General features: G+C 43.2%; 1 protein-coding gene and 1 pseudogene across 42 annotated transcripts in view; both read right to left on the reverse strand.

The window, feature by feature from the left end:
• Window positions 1–20,702, reverse strand: part of LOC118381995 (protocadherin alpha-C2-like) — a 227,408-nt gene that overhangs the window by 57,936 nt on the left and 148,770 nt on the right. Inside the window, exons 1-2 of one of the 42 annotated variants that reach the window (XM_052508315.1) lie at window positions 11,466–12,918; window positions 6,854–7,821 (exon numbers count right to left, since the gene is read on the reverse strand). The exons of 36 other annotated variants lie outside the window; for them this stretch is intronic. In XM_052508315.1, coding sequence (XP_052364275.1) covers window positions 6,854–7,821; window positions 11,466–12,867 — 2,370 coding nt within the window. In that variant the 5' untranslated portion in view covers window positions 12,868–12,918. Of the gene's footprint in view, window positions 1–455; window positions 2,932–3,606; window positions 6,097–6,853; window positions 9,359–10,497; window positions 12,919–17,528; window positions 20,013–20,702 lie in introns of those variants that run through there. 5 more of the 42 variants (XM_035768895.2, XM_052508262.1, XM_052508140.1 and 2 more) reach the window with 5 other exon arrangements.
• On the reverse strand, window positions 13,791–16,506 carry LOC118382170 (protocadherin alpha-2-like; annotated as a pseudogene).

Raw genomic sequence — 20,702 nt, forward strand, 5'->3', positions numbered from 1 at the left:
ACATCATATGAAAGCAAGTATTGGTTGTTGCACAATCATGAAGAAAAAACCCAGAATCCATCAAAAGAACAACAGCTGACGTTCTGATTCTGCTGCCATTAGAAAAGCTCACAATTTGCCTTTTTCAATTAGGCTGCAACTCTATCATCCGTTGAAACAACTAATTTTTGGATCCTTGAATCAAATACAAAAGTAACTAGGAACACATTTCCACAGCGTCATAGAGAAGCATTCGAACGTCAGAGATGTTAACTAGTTCAGCACCATGGACAGCAACACTCACGCTACACGCTCATTGAAAATAAGCACAAGGTGACAACTCTAGAGTTAAGGGTTGTTTTCTAAAGTAAGAGAAACTTTGAAGACAATATTCTTGACTGCAAGAAGTTTAAAGGAGCAATAACGGTATAATTCAATATAATAAAATGCCCATTCATGTATAGCCTAGATCTTACCTTCTCTTTGTTGGGTAATGTCTGAGTCCTGTCAAACGTGTCATTTCCATTAATACTAATCAGTTCTGCATCTGCAGGTGGGTACGGTGCGGGGAAAACCACTACGTCACTCTTCAGTGTGTCTGAACTGAAACACACGTCATACTGCTGAGTAGATTTAGAGTAAGACCAGCTCCCGTCAGGGTGTGTGGTGATCATTGGGGCGCTGTGCATGCCGAAACTGTCGTCTGTCTTGAAGCATTTTACAGCTATTAAACTGATCAGGCTCAGTAAAAATATCACTGACACCGAGGCAATGGCGATCAGCAAATACAGGTTTAAATCAGAGAAACTCTCCTCCTTTCTCGGTACATTTCTGTATTGAGTCTGGATTTCACCTGTACTTTCAACCACCACTACATCAATAGACACAGTCGCTGACAGTGAGGGTTCTCCGTTATCAGAAACCAACACCACCAACGGGTGAGTTTTCAGGTCATTGTCACTCATTCGCCTCTTAGTCCTTAGTTCCCCGGTGCTGGTTCCGATTCGGAAGAGGTTGGTTCCCTTGGGCTCAGAGATGTGATAAGAAAGCAGCGCATTGTAACCAGAGTCGGAGTCTACAGCCCTGATCTTGGCCACAAAGTAGCCCGCTTCAGCAGAATAGGGAATGTTCTCAGAGTTAACGGAGCCGTGATCAGAATAGGGCGCGAGAATCCCAGGACTGTTGTCATTCTCATCCAGAATAAAAACGTTCACAGTCACGTTGCTGCTGAGAGGAGGAACACCAGAGTCTGTGGCCTGAACTTTAAACTGGAAAGTTTTCGTCTCTTCATAGTTAAAAGTCTGCAGGCTGACTATATCTCCTGTATCTGAGTTTATATTTACAGAAGATGATACGAAAACACGTTTATCTAATGAAGAATAAGTTACTTTTGCATTTTCATCTGAGTCTGGGTCAAAAGCAGACGTCGTACAAATGACGTCTCCTACCTTACTGTTCTCTTTAACATAAATATTAATCACTGGTTCTGAGAAGCGAGGAGCGTTGTCATTCACATCAGCAACGTGTACAGTAATAACGCTGGTGCTGGAGAGAGGCGGGGTCCCTTCATCCGTAGCTGCGATGGTGACATTATACTCAGAAACACCCTCTCTGTCAAGAGGCCCATCTACTACTAAAGAATAATGATTATTATAAGAGCTCTTTATCGTAAATGGTACGGAGTCTAGTATTTTAACCTGTACAGCGCCATTTTTGCCTGCGTCATTGTCAATTATTGTTATCAGGCCAACCATTGTCCCTAATGACGCATCCTCTTTTACAACGTTAACTAAAGACGTGACAGATATCTCTGGTGGATTGTCATTCATGTCGGTAATTTCAACCAGCACTTTACAGTGAGATGCTCTTGGCTTGTGGCCTTTGTCTTTAGCTTGGATACGGATTTCAAAAACGTTGTTGGTCTCGTGATCAACCACGCCTTTCACGGTGATTTCTCCAGTTACGGAATTAATTGCGAATGCATCAATGCTATTGTCATTGTTTTGGTTGATAAAACTATACACTATTTCTCCGTTTAGCCCCTCATCTGAATCTTTCGCTTGAACCATAATCACGGAGCTACCTGGAGGCTTATTCTCAGGAATACGAGCTTTGTAGAGGGGCTTTGAGAAAATAGGAATATTGTCGTTAACATCCTCTACATTTATAATAATAAGTGATGTCCCAGATCGTGGAGGTTTTCCTCCATCTACAGCGGTCAGTGTGAGCTGGATAACGGGCTGTTTCTCTCGGTCTAAAGCTTTCTGCAGCACCAACTCAGCAGACACACTCTGCTCTCCGCCGTTCTGTACATCCAGGGAGAAGTGTTCATTCGGGCTCAGCTTGTAGCTCTTTACCGAGTTAGCTCCTATGTCTGCGTCGTAGGCGCTGTCCAAAGGAAATCTCTCACCTGGAAATGCAGACTCCGATACATTCAAATAGGTTTTAGGAGACCTAAAAGATGGCGAGTTGTCATTTATATCCAAAACATTCACCTCAAGGCGGTATAGGTTCAATGGCGAATTCACAATGGCTTCTAGCGTTAAGGAACACTTCGTGCTCCGAGTACAGAGCTCGTCTCTGTCTATTCTCTCCCTCACGGACAAAATTCCAGTCTTTGTATTTACATCGAAATACCTCTTATTGAGTCCCGAAATCTCAAACCCACGATATTCAAGGTCCTGCACGTTAAGATGCAAATCCTTCGCGAAATGTCCGACAACAGTGCCCGGGTTAGATTCCTCCGATATGGAATAGGCAATCTGTGCTGATGCGATACTCCAAAGATGGGACAACGGCAGAAGGTAGTACATCCACGGATGAAATATAAACGCTTGGTGAGTCATTGTGACAGTATTATGCTTATTAAACCCCCAGCTACCAAAAGCAGCTGTCGTCCACATAGCTGCGTAATTTCTTAAAATCCAAAACAGACCCAGACGAGATCCACGATGTTCTGCTGCTCGGGCAAACAAAGCGTTTTTTTCGACACCGAACAATGCCCCTGTAAAGGGAGGAGTCTCAAACAACGAGCGAGGATTTACACTGTGTGAGCAGATAGCGACACCGCGTGGATATCGACAGAGAAAACGGAACAACTCGGCTATAGATTTCTGTGGAAGTGAAGACCAAAATCAGCAATCCCCCAAAACACATAAAGTGACCATAAAAGCTACGGGTCATGACCACAATATCTGTTAATTTCCGATGACATTGGTGAGTTCTACAGTATTTTAAATGTGATTAGGTAAAAACTACTCAATTTGATACGGCCTAGTTAACACAGACACCAGAACCCGAATGTTCAGCCACTTCATCAGACAAACTTCTCGCAAACGGGCGTGATGCGTTTCAGCACCATGGAGAGCGAGACCGCTCTCGCTTTAACCATGCAGGCAAATAGCAAGAAAATGTTACAACTGGTACAAATGTTACAACTGGTACAAATGTTACAACTGGTAACACAATGTTACAACTTCAGAACGTTCTAAAATTAAACGGATCATTCAAACGAGTAACAAAACAACGTCAGAATAACCAGCATAAGCAAACCAATGCAGATAACTTGGTAGGCCTAAACAAAGGGAGAAAAACAGATTTAACTTTTAACTGACCTGTAACCCTTACCTTGTCTTTGTTGGGTAATGTTTGAGTCCTGTCAAACGTGTCATTTCCATTAATACTGATCAGTTCTGCATCTGCAGGTGGATACGGTGCGGGGAAAACCACTACGTCACTCTTCAGTGTGTCTGAGCTGAAACACACGTCATACTGCTGAGTAGATTTAGAGTAAGACCAGCTCCCGTCAGGGTGTGTGGTGATCATTGGGGCGCTGTACCTTCTGAAACTGTCGTCTGTCCTGTGGCATTTTACAGTTATTAAACTGATCAGGCTCAATAAAAATATCATTGACACCGAGGCAATGGCGATCAGCAAATACAGGTTTAAATCAGAGACACTCTCCTCTGTTCTCGGCACATTTCTGAATTGAGTCTGGATTTCAATGGTACTTTCAACCACCACTACATCAATAGACACAGTCGCTGACAGTGAGGGTTCTCCATTATCAGAAACCAACACCACCAACGGGTGAGCTTTCAGGTCATTGTCACTCATTCGCCTCTTAGTCCTTAGTTCCCCGGTGCTGGTTCCGATTCGGAAGAGGTTGGTTCCCTTGGGCTCAGAGATGTGATAAGAAAGCAGCGCATTGTAGCCAGAGTCGGAGTCTACAGCCCTGATCTTGGCCACAAAGTAGCCCGCTTCAGCAGAATAGGGAATGTTCTCAGAGTTAACGGAGCCGTGATCAGAATAGGGCGCGAGAATCCCAGGACTGTTGTCATTCTCATCCAGAATAAAAACGTTCACAGTCACGTTGCTGCTGAGAGGAGGAACACCAGAGTCTGTGGCCTGAACTTTAAACTGGAAAGTTTTCGTCTCTTCATAGTTAAACGACTGCAGGCTGACTACATCTCCGGTATCCGAGTTGATATTTACAAATGATGATATTGAAACACTTTTATCTAATAACGAATACGTCACTTTTGCATTTTCATCTGAATCTGGATCAAAAGCAGACATCGTATAAATGACGTCACCTACCGGACGGTTCTCTTTAACATAAACATGAATAATTGGTTCTGAGAAGCGAGGAGCGTTGTCATTGACATCAGAAACGCGCACAGTAATAACGCTGGTGCTGGAGAGAGGCGGGGTCCCTTCGTCCGTAGCGATGATGGTGACGTTATACTGAGAAACACTCTCTCTGTCAAGAGGCCCATCTACAACTAACGAATAATAGTTTTTATAGTTCGACTTTAGTTTAAAAGGAACAGCCTCAACAAGTTTACAGTTAGTGAGGCCGTTTTTCCCTCCGTCTTTATCTATCACAGTTACCAAGGCGACCACTGTCCCCATTTCACTATCCTCTTTCACTGGGGTCATTAATGATGTCACTGATATTTCAGGAGCATTGTCATTAACATCAACAACCTCAACTAATACTTTACAATAACCACTGCGAGGTGATGAACCTTGGTCAGTTGCTTGTACACGTATTTCATATGCTGCGTTTTTCTCCTGATCCAAATGTCCTTTGACAGTCATTTCACCTGAATCTGAATTCAGGGCAAACATATCAGCAGGATTCAGATTCCCACGCTCAATGAATGAATACACAAGTTTACTGTTTAGTCCTTCGTCTGAATCAGTAGCACTAAGTGTTAAGACTGTAGTCCCAAAAGGTATATTCTCAGGCACACTGACCTTATACAGCGGCTTGCTAAATGAGGGTGAATTATCATTAGAATCTATGACATTTACAACAATAGGCAGCGTTCCGGATTGTGGAGGTTTTCCTCCATCTACAGCGGTCAGTGTGAGCTGAATAACGGGCTGTTTCTCTCGGTCTAAAGCTTTCTGCAGCACTAACTCAGCAGACACACTCTGGTCTCCACCGTTCTGTACATCCAGGGAGAAGTGTTCATTTGGGCTCAGCTTGTAGCTCTTTACCGAGTTACTGCCCGTATCTGCGTCATTCGCTATTGGCAGTGGGTATCGCTCACCGGGGTATGAAGATTCAGATATGTTAAAAGTAGCACAATTTTTAATGAATGACGGAGAATTGTCATTGATGTCTAAAATATTCACCTCGATGCGGTGGAGAAGCATAGGATGGCTCAATATGGCCTCTATATTTAGAGAGCACTTTACCGTACTCGGACAGAGCTCCTCTCTGTCTATTCTCTCGTTAACTAACAGTAATCCTGTTTTCAGATTCGCATCAAAATACCTCTTACTATGTGCCGATACAATCCTTAGACCCCTCGACTCCAGTTCGTGTACATTAAGGTTTAAATCCTTAGCGAGATTCCCCACAAACGTGCCTTTGTCCACCTCCTCTGAAACGGAGTAAAAGATCTGCGCTGCAGACCAGTCAAACAGACAAAGCAACGCGACGCACTGAATCCAAACGCCTTCTCTTTGTCTTCGACAACCCATGGTTGCTTTTTCAAAATGAATTAATCCAACAGAATATATTCACATTTCCACGAAACCTAAAAACCGGTCAAATGTTTTTAAAAATCCACCCAGCCCATTCCGTCTCACCACCATTCGAGTGTTTCGCATCAAAAAACCTCTCGAGACTGGTGACTCTATTCTCTTTTTCTTTCAGAGAGGAGGAGTCATGGAATATCAGTGACTTCGTTTACTTCTGTGGTCTGTAGTGACACCGTGTGCCACTTGCATTTCACTTGTTTTTGGAATACTGCGATGACCTCAAGTCGACAATATCACACTGGACATTTACTCAACGAAAGGCCCACGTGTATAAAAAGGACAAATGTGCTGTCACATGCTAAACACAGGGAACGTAGCTACATGCAAGTAAAGTAACCTCATCTAAAGAAATACATCTTCACAATGGTCGTGTTCTGATAACAACGACAGAAGATAAATCAATCAAAAAGGAGTCGCGCGGACTAAAACTCAAGGCATTGACACGGAAAGCTCAAGGGTCTATACCATACTATTTCATCTTTATTTAACTAGGCAAGTCAGTTGAGAAGAAATTCTTACTTTCAATCACGGCCTAGAAACAATGGGTTAACTGCCTTGTTGAGGGGCAGAACGAAAGAGTTTTACCTTGTTAGCTCGGGGATTCGATCTTTCAACCTTTTGGTTATTAATTAGTGCAACGCTCTAACCACTAGGCTACCTAATGCTCTCGAGAATGCAAATACACAATACTCATGAACAAATGTCCACGTTTGCATCTATTCCATTACACCAGTGAAAGGTATCAATACGTGTACATGCGTTACACACTAATCATTCGATATGAAACTGATTATGGCAGTCGGGAGATCATGCTTACCTTCTCCTTGTTGGGTAATGTTTGAGTCCTGTCAAACGTGTCATTTCCATTAATACTGATCAGTTCTGCATCTGCAGGTGGATACGGTGCGGGGAAAACCACTACGTCACTCTTCAGTGTGTCTGAGCTGAAACACACGTCATACTGCTGAGTAGATTTAGAGTAAGACCAGCTCCCGTCAGGGTGTGTGGTGATCATTGGGGCGCTGTACCTTCTGAAACTGTCGTCTGTCCTGTGGCATTTTACAGCTATTAAACTGATCAGGCTCAATAAAAATATCATTGACACCGAGGCAATGGCGATCAGCAAATACAGGTTTAAATCAGAGAAGCTCTCCTCCTTTCTCGGTATATTTTTGAATTGAGTCTTGATTTCAATGGTACTTTCAACCACCGCTATATCAATAGACACCGTCGCTGACAGTGAGGGTTCTCCGTTATCAGAAACCAACACGACCAACGGGTGTGTTTTCAAGTCATTGTCACTCATTCGCCTCTTAGTCCTTAGCTCCCCGGTGCTGGTTCCGATTCGGAAGAGGTTGGTTCCCTTGGGCTCAGAGATGTGATAAGAAAGCAGCGCATTGTAGCCAGAGTCGGAGTCTACAGCCCTGATCTTGGCCACAAAGTAGCCCGCTTCAGCAGAATAGGGAATGTTCTCAGAGTTAACGGAGCCGTGATCAGAATAGGGCGCGAGAATCCCAGGACTGTTGTCATTCTCATCCAGAATAAAAACGTTCACAGTCACGTTGCTGCTGAGAGGAGGAACACCAGAGTCTGTGGCCTGAACTTTAAACTGGAAAGTTTTTATCTCCTCGTAGTTAAAAGACTGCAGGCTGACTATATCTCCTGTATCTGAGTTTATATTTACAGATGATGATATTGAAACACTTTTATCTAATAATGAATACGTCACTTTTGCATTTTCATCTGAATCTGGATCAAAAGCAGACATCGTATAAATGACGTCACCTACCGGACTGTTCTCTTTCACGTAAACATTAATCACTGGTTCTGAGAAGCGAGGAGCGTTGTCATTCACATCAGAAACGTCTACAGTAATAACGCTGGTGCTGGAGAGAGGCGGGGTCCCTTCATCCGTAGCAGTGATAGTGACATTGTACTGAGCAGTGCTCTCCCTATCAAGAGGCCCGTCTACCACTAAAGAATAATCGTTTTTGTAGTTCGACTTTAGTTTGAAAGGGACAGAGCCTACAAGTTTACAGTTGGTGAGGCCATTTTGACCTCCATCTTTATCATTTACTGTGACCAAGGCGACCACAGACATTAACTCAGCATCCTCTCTCACTGGGCTCATAAGTGACGTCACTGATATTTCAGGTGTATTGTCATTGACATCAATAACTTCCACTAACACTTTACCATGGGCACTGCGAGGAGAGTGCCCACGATCTGACACCTGCACACGAATTTCGTATGCAGCGTTTTCCTCAAAATCTAACTTCCCCTTAACTTGAATTTCACCTGTGTCTGAATTTATGGAAAATGTATCGGCAGGGTTAAAATGTCCCCAATCAATGAAAGAATAAACCAGGTCACCATTTACCCCCTCATCTAAATCAGTGGCGGTGATTGTTAATATAGATGACGCAAAGGCAACGTTTTCAGAAACACATGCCTTGTAAAGGGATTGGCTAAATACTGGCGTATTGTCATTTACATCCATTACGTTAACAATAATCTGCAATGTCCCGGATCTTGGAGGATTTCCTCCATCTACAGCGGTCAGTGTGAGCTGGATCACAGGCTGTTTCTCTCGGTCTAACGCTTTCTGCAGCACTAACTCAGCAGACACACTCTGCTCTCCACCGTTCTGCACATCCAGGGAGAAGTGTTCATTCGGGCTCAGCTTGTAGCTCTTTACCGAGTTACTGCCCGTGTCTGCGTCATTAGCTACCGGTAGAAGGTATCTCTCACCGGGATATGAGGATTCTGAAATATTTAATAATTTCACGGTTTCACGAAAAGATGGTGCATTGTCATTTATGTCAAAGATATTCACCTCTATACGGTGGAGCTGCGTAGGATGGCTCAATATGGCCTGTATGTTTAGCGAACACTTTACCGTATTCGGACAAAGCTCCTCTCTGTCTAGCCTCTCCTGAACATATAGAATTCCTGTTTTCAAATTCGCCTCGAAATACCTCGTAGGCCTACCGTGTCCCGATACAATCCTTAGACCCCTCGACTCCAGTTCCTGTACATTAAGGTTTAAATCCTTAGCGAGATTCCCCACAAACGTGCCTTTGTCCACCTCCTCTGAAACGGAGTAAGAGATCTGCGCTGCAGACCAGTCAAATAAACAAAGCAACGCGACGCACTGAATCCAAACGATTTCTCTTTGTCGTTGACTACCCATCGCTGCGTGTATTTTTTTTTTTATCCCAGTAGAAAAGTCACATATCCATGAATTTCCAAAAAGCCTATTGGAGAGATCCTGTACAGAGCCAAGCCCTCTCCATCTCACCACCGTTCGAGATTTTCTGAACGCAAAGCTCTCGGTAGTGGTGACGCTATTCTCTTTCTTATTAAGAGAGGAGGAGTCATAAAATATCAGCGACGACATTAATTTCTGTGGTCTATAGCGACACCGCGTGTTACTGTTATACATTGCCTATATTAGTCATGTAAAATAAGATCGTATCGTAAATATTTCACTTGTTGTTAGAATTGCACTTACGTTAGAATACTGAGCATACTCGTGTTGGACATTTACTACCCGAAATGCCTAGCTATGTATTTAAAAGGACAAACGTTCTGATCAATACAAAACACAGGAAAGTAGCTGAAGAAAAGTCAACCACATATAGTAAAATAAATGTTCACACAGTCATGTTCTGATAACAATGACAGAAGTCATGATAAAGACTCCCACTGGATATTGCTACGCTATGCTCAAGTGGTTAACATCGTGACGCTCTCAAGACGGCAAAGAAACACTCCTCAAACGTGAATTCCCAAATTGCATCTCCTCCATTACACCAGTGACAAGTTTTACCTAAAAAAAACAGTGTGCCAAATCATCAGAGATTAAAAAACGGTTTCAACCCCATGGACCGCATTTGGTAAGATTCAACCGCTTACTGAACATAGATAGACATTTGGAAACAAATATAGGTCTACGCGGTTGAAATGGACAAATATACGACAGTATGCAACGTTAGGCGTTCAATGTTGATGATAATTATGTAGCCTATATCATCGATCTGCAATATGGTGCATACTTACATTTTCCATATGTTTCACCTTATTTTCTCGCAATACTCTACGTATACAAATGCTAGGGTGAGAAAATTGCACAAATTCGTGAAGATTAAACACTATTGATAAGTGTCATGGGCAGCCATTCATTCATACGTCAGAGAGCATTCAGCGCTTCGCGCGAATCTTAATTTCAGAAGATTAGCACACCTTTAGAACCAGGGACAGCAAATCTCGCTTTATGAAGCCAGGAGGCCAAAGGCATAGTGCGAAACAAATCAAATGTGATAACTCTGAAGTGGAAGGCTCTTTTCAAGCTAAGAGGAACTTTGAAAACAGTTATCTTTAACTATGGGGAGTTCAAAGGAGTAATTCATGAAGCAATATTTCAATAGACAAATAGGCTCGTTTATGTAGAGATCTTACCTTCTCTTTGTTTGGTAATGTTTGAGTCATGTCAAACGTGTCATTTCCATTAATACTGATCAGTTCTGCATCTGCAGGTGGATACGGTGCGGGGAAAACCACTACGTCACTCTTCAGTGTGTCTGAGCTGAAACACACGTCATACTGCTGAGTAGATTTAGAGTAAGACCAGCTCCCGTCAGGGTGTGTGGTGATCATTGGGGCGCTGTACCTTCTGAAACTGTCGTCTGTCTTGCGGCATTTTACAGCTATTAAACTGATGAGGCTCAATAAAAATATGAATGACACCGAGGCAGTGGCGATCAGTAAATACAGGTTTAAATCAGAGAAGCTCTCCTCCTTTCTCGGTACGTTTTTGAAATGAGTCTGGATTTCACCTGTACTTTCAACCACCACTATATCAATAGACACAGTCGCTGACAGTGAGGGTTCTCCACTATCAGAAACCAACACCACCAACGGGTGAGCTTTCAGGTCATTGTCACTCATTCGCCTCTTAGTCCTTAGTTCCCCGGTGCTGGTTCCGATTCGGAAGAGGTTGGTTCCCTTGGGCTCAGAGATGTGATAAGAAAGCAGCGCATTGTAGCCAGAGTCGGAGTCTACAGCCCTGATCTTGGCCACAAAGTAGCCCGCTTCAGCAGAATAGGGAATGTTCTCAGAGTTAACGGAGCCGTGATCAGAATAGGGCGCTAGAATCCCAGGACTGTTGTCATTTTCATCCAGAATAAAAACATTCACAGTCACGTTGCTGTTGAGAGGAGGAACACCAGAGTCTGTGGCCTGAACTTTAAAATGGACAGTTTGTATCTCCTCATAGTTAAAAGACTGCAGGCTGACAATATCTCCTGTATCTGAGTTTATATTTACAGATGATGATATTGAAACACTTGTGTCTAATAATGAATACGTCATCTTTGCATTTCCATCTGAATCTGGATCAAAAGCAGACATCGTATAAATGACGTCACCTACCGGACTGTTCTCTTTGACATAAACATTAATCACTGGTTCTGAGAAGCGAGGAGCGTTGTCATTCACATCAGAAACGTGTACAGTAATAACGCTGGTGCTGGAGAGAGGCGGGGTCCCTCCATCCGTAACTGTGACAGTTACATTGTACTGAGAAACACTCTCTCTGTCAAGAGGCCCATCTACCACTAACGAATAATAGTTTTTATAGTTCGACTTTAGTTTAAAAGGAACAGAGCCAACAAGTTTACAGTTAGTGAGGCCGTTTTTCCCTCCGTCTTTATCTATCACAGTTACCAAGGCGACCACTGTCCCCATTTCACTATCCTCTTTCACTGGGCTCATAAGTGACGTCACCGAGACTTCAGGGGCATTGTCGTTGACATCAATAACTTCTACCAACACTTTAGAATAACCACTGCGGGGTGACGAACCTTGGTCAGTTGCTTGCACCCGGATTTCATACGCAGCATTTGCCTCATGATCCAAATTCGCCTTTACAGTAATTTCCCCAGTGTCTGGATTTAGGGCAAACATATCAGCAGGATTCAGATTCCCACGCTCAACGAATGAATACACAAGTTCACTATGTAGTCCTTCGTCTATATCAGTAGCACTAAGTGTTAAGACTGTAGTCCCAAAAGGTATATTCTCAGGCACACTGACCTTATACAGCGGCTTGCTAAATGAGGGTGAATTATCATTTGAATCTATGACATTTACAACAATAGGCAGCGTTCCAGATTGTGGAGGTTTTCCTCCATCTACAGCGGTCAGTGTGAGCTGAATAACGGGCTGTTTCTCTCGGTCTAAAGCTTTCTGCAGCACTAACTCAGCAGACACACTCTGCTCTCCACCGTTCTGTACATCCAGGGAAAAGTGTTCATTCGGGCTCAGCTTGTAGCTCTTTACCGAGTTACTGCCCGTATCTGCGTCATTCGCTATTGGCAGTGGGTATCGCTCGCCGGGGTATGAAGATTCAGTTATGTTAAAAGTAGCAACCTTTTTAATGAATGACGGAGAATTGTCATTGATGTCTAAAATATTCACCTCGATGCGGTGGAGAAGCATAGGATGGCTCAATATGGCCTCTATATTTAGAGAGCACTTTACCGTACTCGGACAGAGCTCCTCTCTGTCTATTCTCTCGTTAACGAACAGTACTCCTGTTTTCAGATTCGCATCAAAATACCGCTTACTATGTCCCGATACAATCCTTAGACCCCTTGACTCCAGGTCCTGTACATTAAGGTTTAAATCCTTGGCGAGATTCCCCACAAACGTGCCTTTGTCCACCTCCTCTGAAACGGAGTAAGAGATCTGCGCTGCAGACCAGTCAAATAAACAAAGCAACGCGACGCAATGAATCCAAACGGCTTCTCTTTGTCTTCGACAACCCATCGCTGCTTGTACAAAGTAAATGAATCCAATAGAAAATATTCACATATCAATGAAACCTAAAAATAAAAATAAATCCGTTAGAGAGATCCTGTACACAACCCCGCCCTCTCAGTCTCACCACCATTCGAGTGTCTCTTGACAAAGGCGCTCGGACTAGTGACTCTATTCTCTTTTTCATTCAGAGAGGAGGAGTCATAGAATATCAAATTCTGTGGTCTATAGCGACATCGTGTGTTGTTTATAGACTATATTACTCATTAATATAAGAGTGTATATTATTTGACTAGTTAGAATACGGAGGTAAACTCCAGTGGACAGTCTCGTGTTGGACATCCGCTACACGAAATGCCTATGTCTTTAAAGGACAAGCGTTCTGTCCAATGCAAAACACGGGAAGGTAGTTCACGAAAGGTCAACCCAATATAATGAAACAAATGCTCAGATGGTCATGTTCTGATAACATTGACAGAAGCTAGAACAATCAACGAGGAGTAAAGACCGAGGGGATATCGACATTCAAAACTCAAGGGGTTAACAGTGTGATGCGCTATAGACTGCAAAGTGAGAAAACGTTGCATCCATTCCATCACACCAGTAACAAGCATTCATCTAAAGAGAACACTGCTCCCATTAGCGGAGAGCAAAAACGGTTTCAGCACCATGGAAAGCAATTATGGTAGGCTTTCACCGCTTACTGAAAATAGTCCGTTGGGAACAAATGCGGTTGACATGGATACACAATAGGCATATGTACCTTTACGCTGATAATGTCAATAGCGGTTGTGTAGCCTATATCATCAATCTGAAACATGATGCATCTGTATATTTCCCATACGTTGAATACGTTCCTGTCCATTCTCACTCTACCCTGCATACTTACGACTTTGCTTGGGGTTAGGCATTTAAACGCCCAGCTCTGAAGTTTAGCGCACTTTCAGAACCATGGACAGCAAATCTCCCTTTATGAAGCCAGGAGGCCATTCACACAGTGAAAACAAAGCCAAGATAAAAACTCTTGAGTGGAAGGATGTTTTCAACGTAATAGCAACGTTGAAAACAATATCTTTGACTGGGAGTTCAGAGGAGTAATACAAAGATGCTTCTACATAAGATGTATAGGTTAGTTTATGTAGAAATCTCACCTTGTCTTTGTTTGGGTAATGTTTGAGTCCTGTCAACGTGTCATTTCCATTAATACTGATCAGTTCTGCATCTGCAGGTGGATACGGTGCGGGGAAAACCACTACGTCACTCTTCAGTGTGTCTGAACTGAAACACACGTCATACTGCTGAGTAGATTTAGAGTAAGACCAGCTCCCGTCAGGGTGTGTGGTGATCATTGGGGCGCTGTACCTTCTGAAACTGTCGTCTGTCCTGTGGCATTCTACAGCAATTAAACTAATGACGCTCAATAAAAATATCACTGACAGCGAGGCAATGGCGATCAGCAAATACAGGTTTAAATCGGAAAAAGCTCTCGTCCTTTCTTGGTACGTTTGTGAATGAGTCTGGATTTCACCTGGTACTTTCAACCACCACTACATCAATAGACACAGTCGCTGACAGTGAAGGTTCTCCGTTATCAGAAACCAACACGACCAACGGGTGAGCTTTCAGGTCATTGTCACTCATTCGCCTCTTAGTCCTTAGTTCCCCGGTGCTGGTTCCGATTCGGAAGAGGTTGGTTCCCTTGGGCTCAGAGATGTGATAAGAAAGCAGCGCATTGTAGCCAGAGTCGGAGTCTACAGCCCTGATCTTGGCCACAAAGTAGCCCGCTTCAGCAGAATAGGGAATGTTCTCAGAGTTAACGGAGCCGTGATCAGAATAGGGCGCTAGAATCCCAGGACTGTTGTCATTTTCATCCAGAATAAAAACATTCACAGTCACGTTGCTGTTGAGAGGAGGAACACCAGAGTCTGTGGCCTGAACTTTAAAATGGACAGTTTGTATCTCCTCATAGTTAAAAGACTGCAGGCTGACAATATCTCCTGTATCTGAGTTTATATTTACAGATGATGATATTGAAACACTTGTGTCTAATAATGAATACGTCATCTTTGCATTTCCATCTGAATCTGGATCAAAAGCAGACATCGTATAAATGACGTCACCTACCGGACTGTTCTCTTTGACATAAACATTAATCACTGGTTCTGAGAAGCGAGGAGCGTTGTCATTCACATCAGAAACGTGTACAGTAATAACGCTGGTGCTGGAGAGAGGCGGGGTCCCTCCATCCGTAACTGTGACAGTTACATTGTACTGAGAAACACTCTCTCTGTCAAGAGGCCCATCTACCACTAACGAATAATAGTTTTTATAGTTCGACTTTAGTTTAAAAGGAACAGAGCCAACAAGTTTACAGTTAGTGAGGCCGTTTTTCCCTCCGTCTTTATCTATCACAGTTACCAAGGCGACCACTGTCCCCATTTCACTATCCTCTTTCACTGGGCTCATAAGTGACGTCACCGAGACTTCAGGGGCATTGTCGTTGACATCAATAACTTCTACCAACACTTTAGAATAACCACTGCGGGGTGACGAACCTTGGTCAGTTGCTTGCACCCGGATTTCATACGCAGCATTTGCCTCATGATCCAAATTCGCCTTTACAGTAATTTCCCCAGTGTCTGGATTTAGGGCAAACATATCAGCAGGATTCAGATTCCCACGCTCAACGAATGAATACACAAGTTCACTATGTAGTCCTTCGTCTATATCAGTAGCACTAAGTGTTAAGACTGTAGTCCCAAAAGGTATATTCTCAGGCACACTGACCTTATACAGCGGCTTGCTAAATGAGGGTGAATTATCATTTGAATCTATGACATTTACAACAATAGGCAGCGTTCCAGATTGTGGAGGTTTTCCTCCATCTACAGCGGTCAGTGTGAGCTGAATAACGGGCTGTTTCTCTCGGTCTAAAGCTTTCTGCAGCACTAACTCAGCAGACACACTCTGCTCTCCACCGTTCTGTACATCCAGGGAAAAGTGTTCATTCGGGCTCAGCTTGTAGCTCTTTACCGAGTTACTGCCCGTATCTGCGTCATTCGCTATTGGCAGTGGGTATCGCTCGCCGGGGTATGAAGATTCAGTTATGTTAAAAGTAGCAACCTTTTTAATGAATGACGGAGAATTGTCATTGATGTCTAAAATATTCACCTCGATGCGGTGGAGAAGCATAGGATGGCTCAATATGGCCTCTATATTTAGAGAGCACTTTACCGTACTCGGACAGAGCTCCTCTCTGTCTATTCTCTCGTTAACGAACAGTACTCCTGTTTTCAGATTCGCATCAAAATACCGCTTACTATGTCCCGATACAATCCTTAGACCCCTTGACTCCAGGTCCTGTACATTAAGGTTTAAATCCTTGGCGAGATTCCCCACAAACGTGCCTTTGTCCACCTCCTCTGAAACGGAGTAAGAGATCTGCGCTGCAGACCAGTCAAATAAACAAAGCAACGCGACGCAATGAATCCAAACGGCTTCTCTTTGTCTTCGACAACCCATCGCTGCTTGTACAAAGTAAATGAATCCAATAGAAAATATTCACATATCAATGAAACCTAAAAAATAAAAATAAATCCGTTAGAGAGATCCTGTACACAACCCCGCCCTCTCAGTCTCACCACCATTCGAGTGTCTCTTGACAAAGGCGCTCGGACTAGTGACTCTATTCTCTTTTTCATTCAGAGAGGAGGAGTCATAGAATATCAAATTCTGTGGTCTATAGCGACATCGTGTGTTGTTTATAGACTATATTACTCATGTAATATAAGAGTGTATATTATTTGACTAGTTAGAATACGGAGGTAAACTCCAGTGGACAGTCTCGTGTTGGACATCCGCTACACGAAATGCCTATGTCTTTAAAGGACAAGCGTTCTGTCCAATGCAAAACACGGGAAGGTAGTTCACGAAAGGTCAACCCAATATAATGAAACAAATGCTCAGATGGTCATGTTCTGATAACATTGACAGAAGCTAGAACAATCAACGAGGAGTAAAGACCGAGGGGATATCGACATTCAAAACTCAAGGGGTTAACAGTGTGATGCGCTATAGACTGCAAAGTGAGAAAAACGTTGCATCCATTCCATCACACCAGTAACAAGCATTCATCTAAAGAGAACACTGCTCCCATTAGCGGAGAGCAAAAACGGTTTCAGCACCATGGAAAGCACTCGGTAGGCTTTCACCGCTTACTGAAAATAGTCCGTTGGGAACAAATGCGGTTGACATGGATACACAATAGGCATATGTACCTTTACGCTGATAATGTCAATAGCGTTTGTGTAGCCTATATCATCAATCTGAAAAATGATGCATCTGTATATTTCCCATACGTTGAATACGTTCCTGTCTTTTTTCTCACTCTACCCTGCATACTTACGACTTTGCTTGGGGTTAGGCACATTTAAACGCCCAGCTCTGAAGTTTAGCGCACTTTCAGAACCATGGACAGCAAAACTCCCTTTATGAAGCCAAGAGGCCATTCACACAGTGAAAAACAAAGCCAAGATAAAAACTCTTGAGTGGGTGGATGTTTTCAACGTAATAGCAACGTTGAAAGCAATATTATTTGACTGAGAGTTCAGAGGAGTATACAAAGATGCTTCTACATAAGATGTATAGGTTAGTTTATGTAGAAATCTCACCTTGTCTTTGTTGGGTAATGTTTGAGTCCTGTTCAACGTGTCATTTCCATTAATACTGATCAGTTCTGCATCTGCAGGTGGATACGGTGCGGGGAAAACCACTACGTCACTCTTCAGTGTGTCGGAACTGAAACACACGTCATACTGCTGAGTAGATTTAGAGTAAGACCAGCTCCCGTCAGGGTGTGTGGTGAGCATTGGGGCGCTGTACCTTCTGAAACTGTCGTCTGTCCTGTGGCATTCTACAGCAATTAAACTAATGACGCTCAATAAAAATATCACTGACACCGAGGCAATGGCGATCAGCAAATACAGGTTTAAATCGGAAAAGCTCTCGTCCTTTCTTGGTACGTTTGTGAATTGAGTCTGGATTTCCATGGTACTTTCAACCACCACTACATCAATAGACACAGTCGCTGACAGTGAAGGTTCTCCGTTATCAGAAACCAACACGACCAACGGGTGAGCTTTCAGGTCATTGTCACTCATTCGCCTCTTAGTCCTTAGCTCCCCGGTGCTGGTTCCGATTCGGAAGAGGTTGGTTCCCTTGGGCTCAGATATGTGATAAGAAAGCAGCGCATTGTAGCCAGAGTCCGAGTCTACAGCCCTGATCTTGGCCACAAAGTAGCCCGCTTCAGCAGAATAGGGAATGTTCTCAGAGTTAACGGAGCCGTGATCAGAATAAGGCGCGAGAATCCCAGGACTGTTGTCATTCTCATCCAGAATAAAAACATTCACAGTCACGTTGCTGCTGAGAGGAGGAACACCAGAGTCTGTGGCCTGAACTTTGAACTGGAAAGTTTTTATCTCCTCGTAGTTAAAAGACTGAAGACTAACTATATCTCCTGTATCTGAGTTTATATTTACAGATGATGATATTGAAACACTTTTATCTAATAATGAATACGTCATCTTTGCATATTCATCTGAATCAGGATCAAAAGCAGACATCGTATAAATGACGTCACCTATCGGACTGTTCTCTTTAACATAAACATTAATCACTGGTTCTGAGAACCGAGGAGCGTTGTCATTCACATCAGAAACGTGTACAGTAATAACGCTGGTGCTGGAGAGAGGCGGAGTCCCTTCATCCGTAGCTACGATGGTGACATTGTACTGAGTAGCACTCTCTCTGTCAAGAGGCCCATCAACCACTAATGAATAATCGTTTTTATAATTCAATTTCAATTTAAAGGGCACTGGCCCAACAAGTTTACTGTTAGTGAGGCCATTTTTACCACCATCTTTATCTGTGACTGTCACCAAGGCGACCACTGTCCCTATCTCAGCATCCTCTTTCACGGGGCTCGCGAGTGACGTCACATATATTTCTGGGAAATTGTCATTCAAATCAATAACTTCCACTAACAGTTTCCCGTGTGCACTACGGGGTGATGAGCCTTGGTCCGTCGCCTGCACACGAATTTCATATGCAGGACTTTCCTCGTAATCCACATTTCCCTTAACTGTGATTGCTCCAGTGTCTGAATTTATATCAAACATATCAGAGGGGTTCACATTACCACGTTTGATAAAGGAATATACAACTTTACCGTTGACTCCCTCATCTACATCTGTGGCATTTAGCTGAATCACCTTAGTTCCGAATGGAACATTTTCTTTAACGCGAACCTTGTACAGCGGCTGACTGAACGTGGGTGAATTATCATTGGCATCAATTACGTTCACTACTATCAGCAATGTCCCAGATCGTGGAGGTTTTCCTCCATCTACAGCGGTCAGTGTGAGCTGGATCACGGGCTGTTTCTCTCGGTCTAACGCTTTCTGCAGCACTAACTCAGCAGACACACTCTGGTCTCCACCGCTCTGTACATCCAGGGAGAAGTGTTCATTCGGGCTCAGCTTGTAGCTCTTTACCGAGTTACTGCCGGTATCTGAATCGATTGCTATCGGTAAAAGATATCGCTCGTCTGTGGATGATGATTCAGAAATGTTGAATGAATATAATTTTTCAAGGAAAGATGGTGCATTGTCATTAACGTCTAAAATATTCACCTCAATGCGGTGGAGCTGCGTAGGATGGCTCAATATGGCCTGTATGTTTACCGAACACTTTATCACATTCGAACAAAGCTCCTCTCGGTCTATCCTCTCGTTAATGTACAGAACCCCTGTTTTTAAATTGGCATCGAAATACCTCTTACTCTGTCCCGATACAATCCTTAAACCCCTTGACTCCAGTTCCTGTACATTAAGGTTTAAATCCTTAGCGAGATTCCCCACAAACGTGCCTTTGTCCACCTCCTCTGAAACGGAGTAAGAGATCTGCGCTGCAGACGAGCCAAATAAACAAAGCAAGGCGACGCACTGAATCCAAAAGCTTTCTCTTTGTCTTCGACGACCCATCGCTGCTTGTACGAAACGTATTATCCCAGAAATAGAAGTGGCATGTCCATTGAAACCACAGAAATCCGTAAAGTAAGAGATCCACACGACCCAGCCCTCTTCCTCTCACCACCATTAGAGTGTTTCTCTTGACAAAGCGCTCCGGACACGTGACGTGTTTTTTTTTTTTTGTCAGAGAGGAGGAGTCATAGAATATAAGTGACCACTCTCCCATTCCTGGTCTATAGCGACACCATGTGTTACTTGTTTGATTGAATTCAACATTTTATACCACATCGTTAACTTACTGTGATAGTAGAAAGCAAATAGCAAACATGACTGTGTACGTATCATGTGGCCAATGTTGTATCAACTATGAATCAACCACATGTCAGAGTCCAGTTTGAATACAGGTGCTCAGGTTGGGACGCGAAAAACGGCAAACACTGGGGAACAATTCAAATGAGTATCAATAGTTATTTAACGTCGTGGTCAAGTAACCAAATACAGGAGGCCCTATTGATCGCCCATATCGAAAACTGTCAGATTTAATGTTCCTGGAGAAGACAAAGCAGAGAGCTAAAAAAAAATACATTTCAAACCAACTTTCTACATCACTTGAAAATGTCCATTCCACTTTCAACGATTAAAAGCATCGACCCGAAAAGGCCTCTGCCCCTCGAAACCAAATAACGCTAACTGTTTCAGCACCACGGAGAGCGTCTGTGCTTTCAAAGTGATGTTCTTTTGCACATTTCTTCTCCATTTATTCCCAGAAATATTCTTATACGATACCAAAAACTCAATTTTCCATGCAAACATTTG

The sequence above is a fragment of the Oncorhynchus keta genome, chromosome 4 (genome assembly GCF_023373465.1).
Source record: "Oncorhynchus keta strain PuntledgeMale-10-30-2019 chromosome 4, Oket_V2, whole genome shotgun sequence".
Taxonomy (NCBI): domain Eukaryota; kingdom Metazoa; phylum Chordata; class Actinopteri; order Salmoniformes; family Salmonidae; genus Oncorhynchus; species Oncorhynchus keta.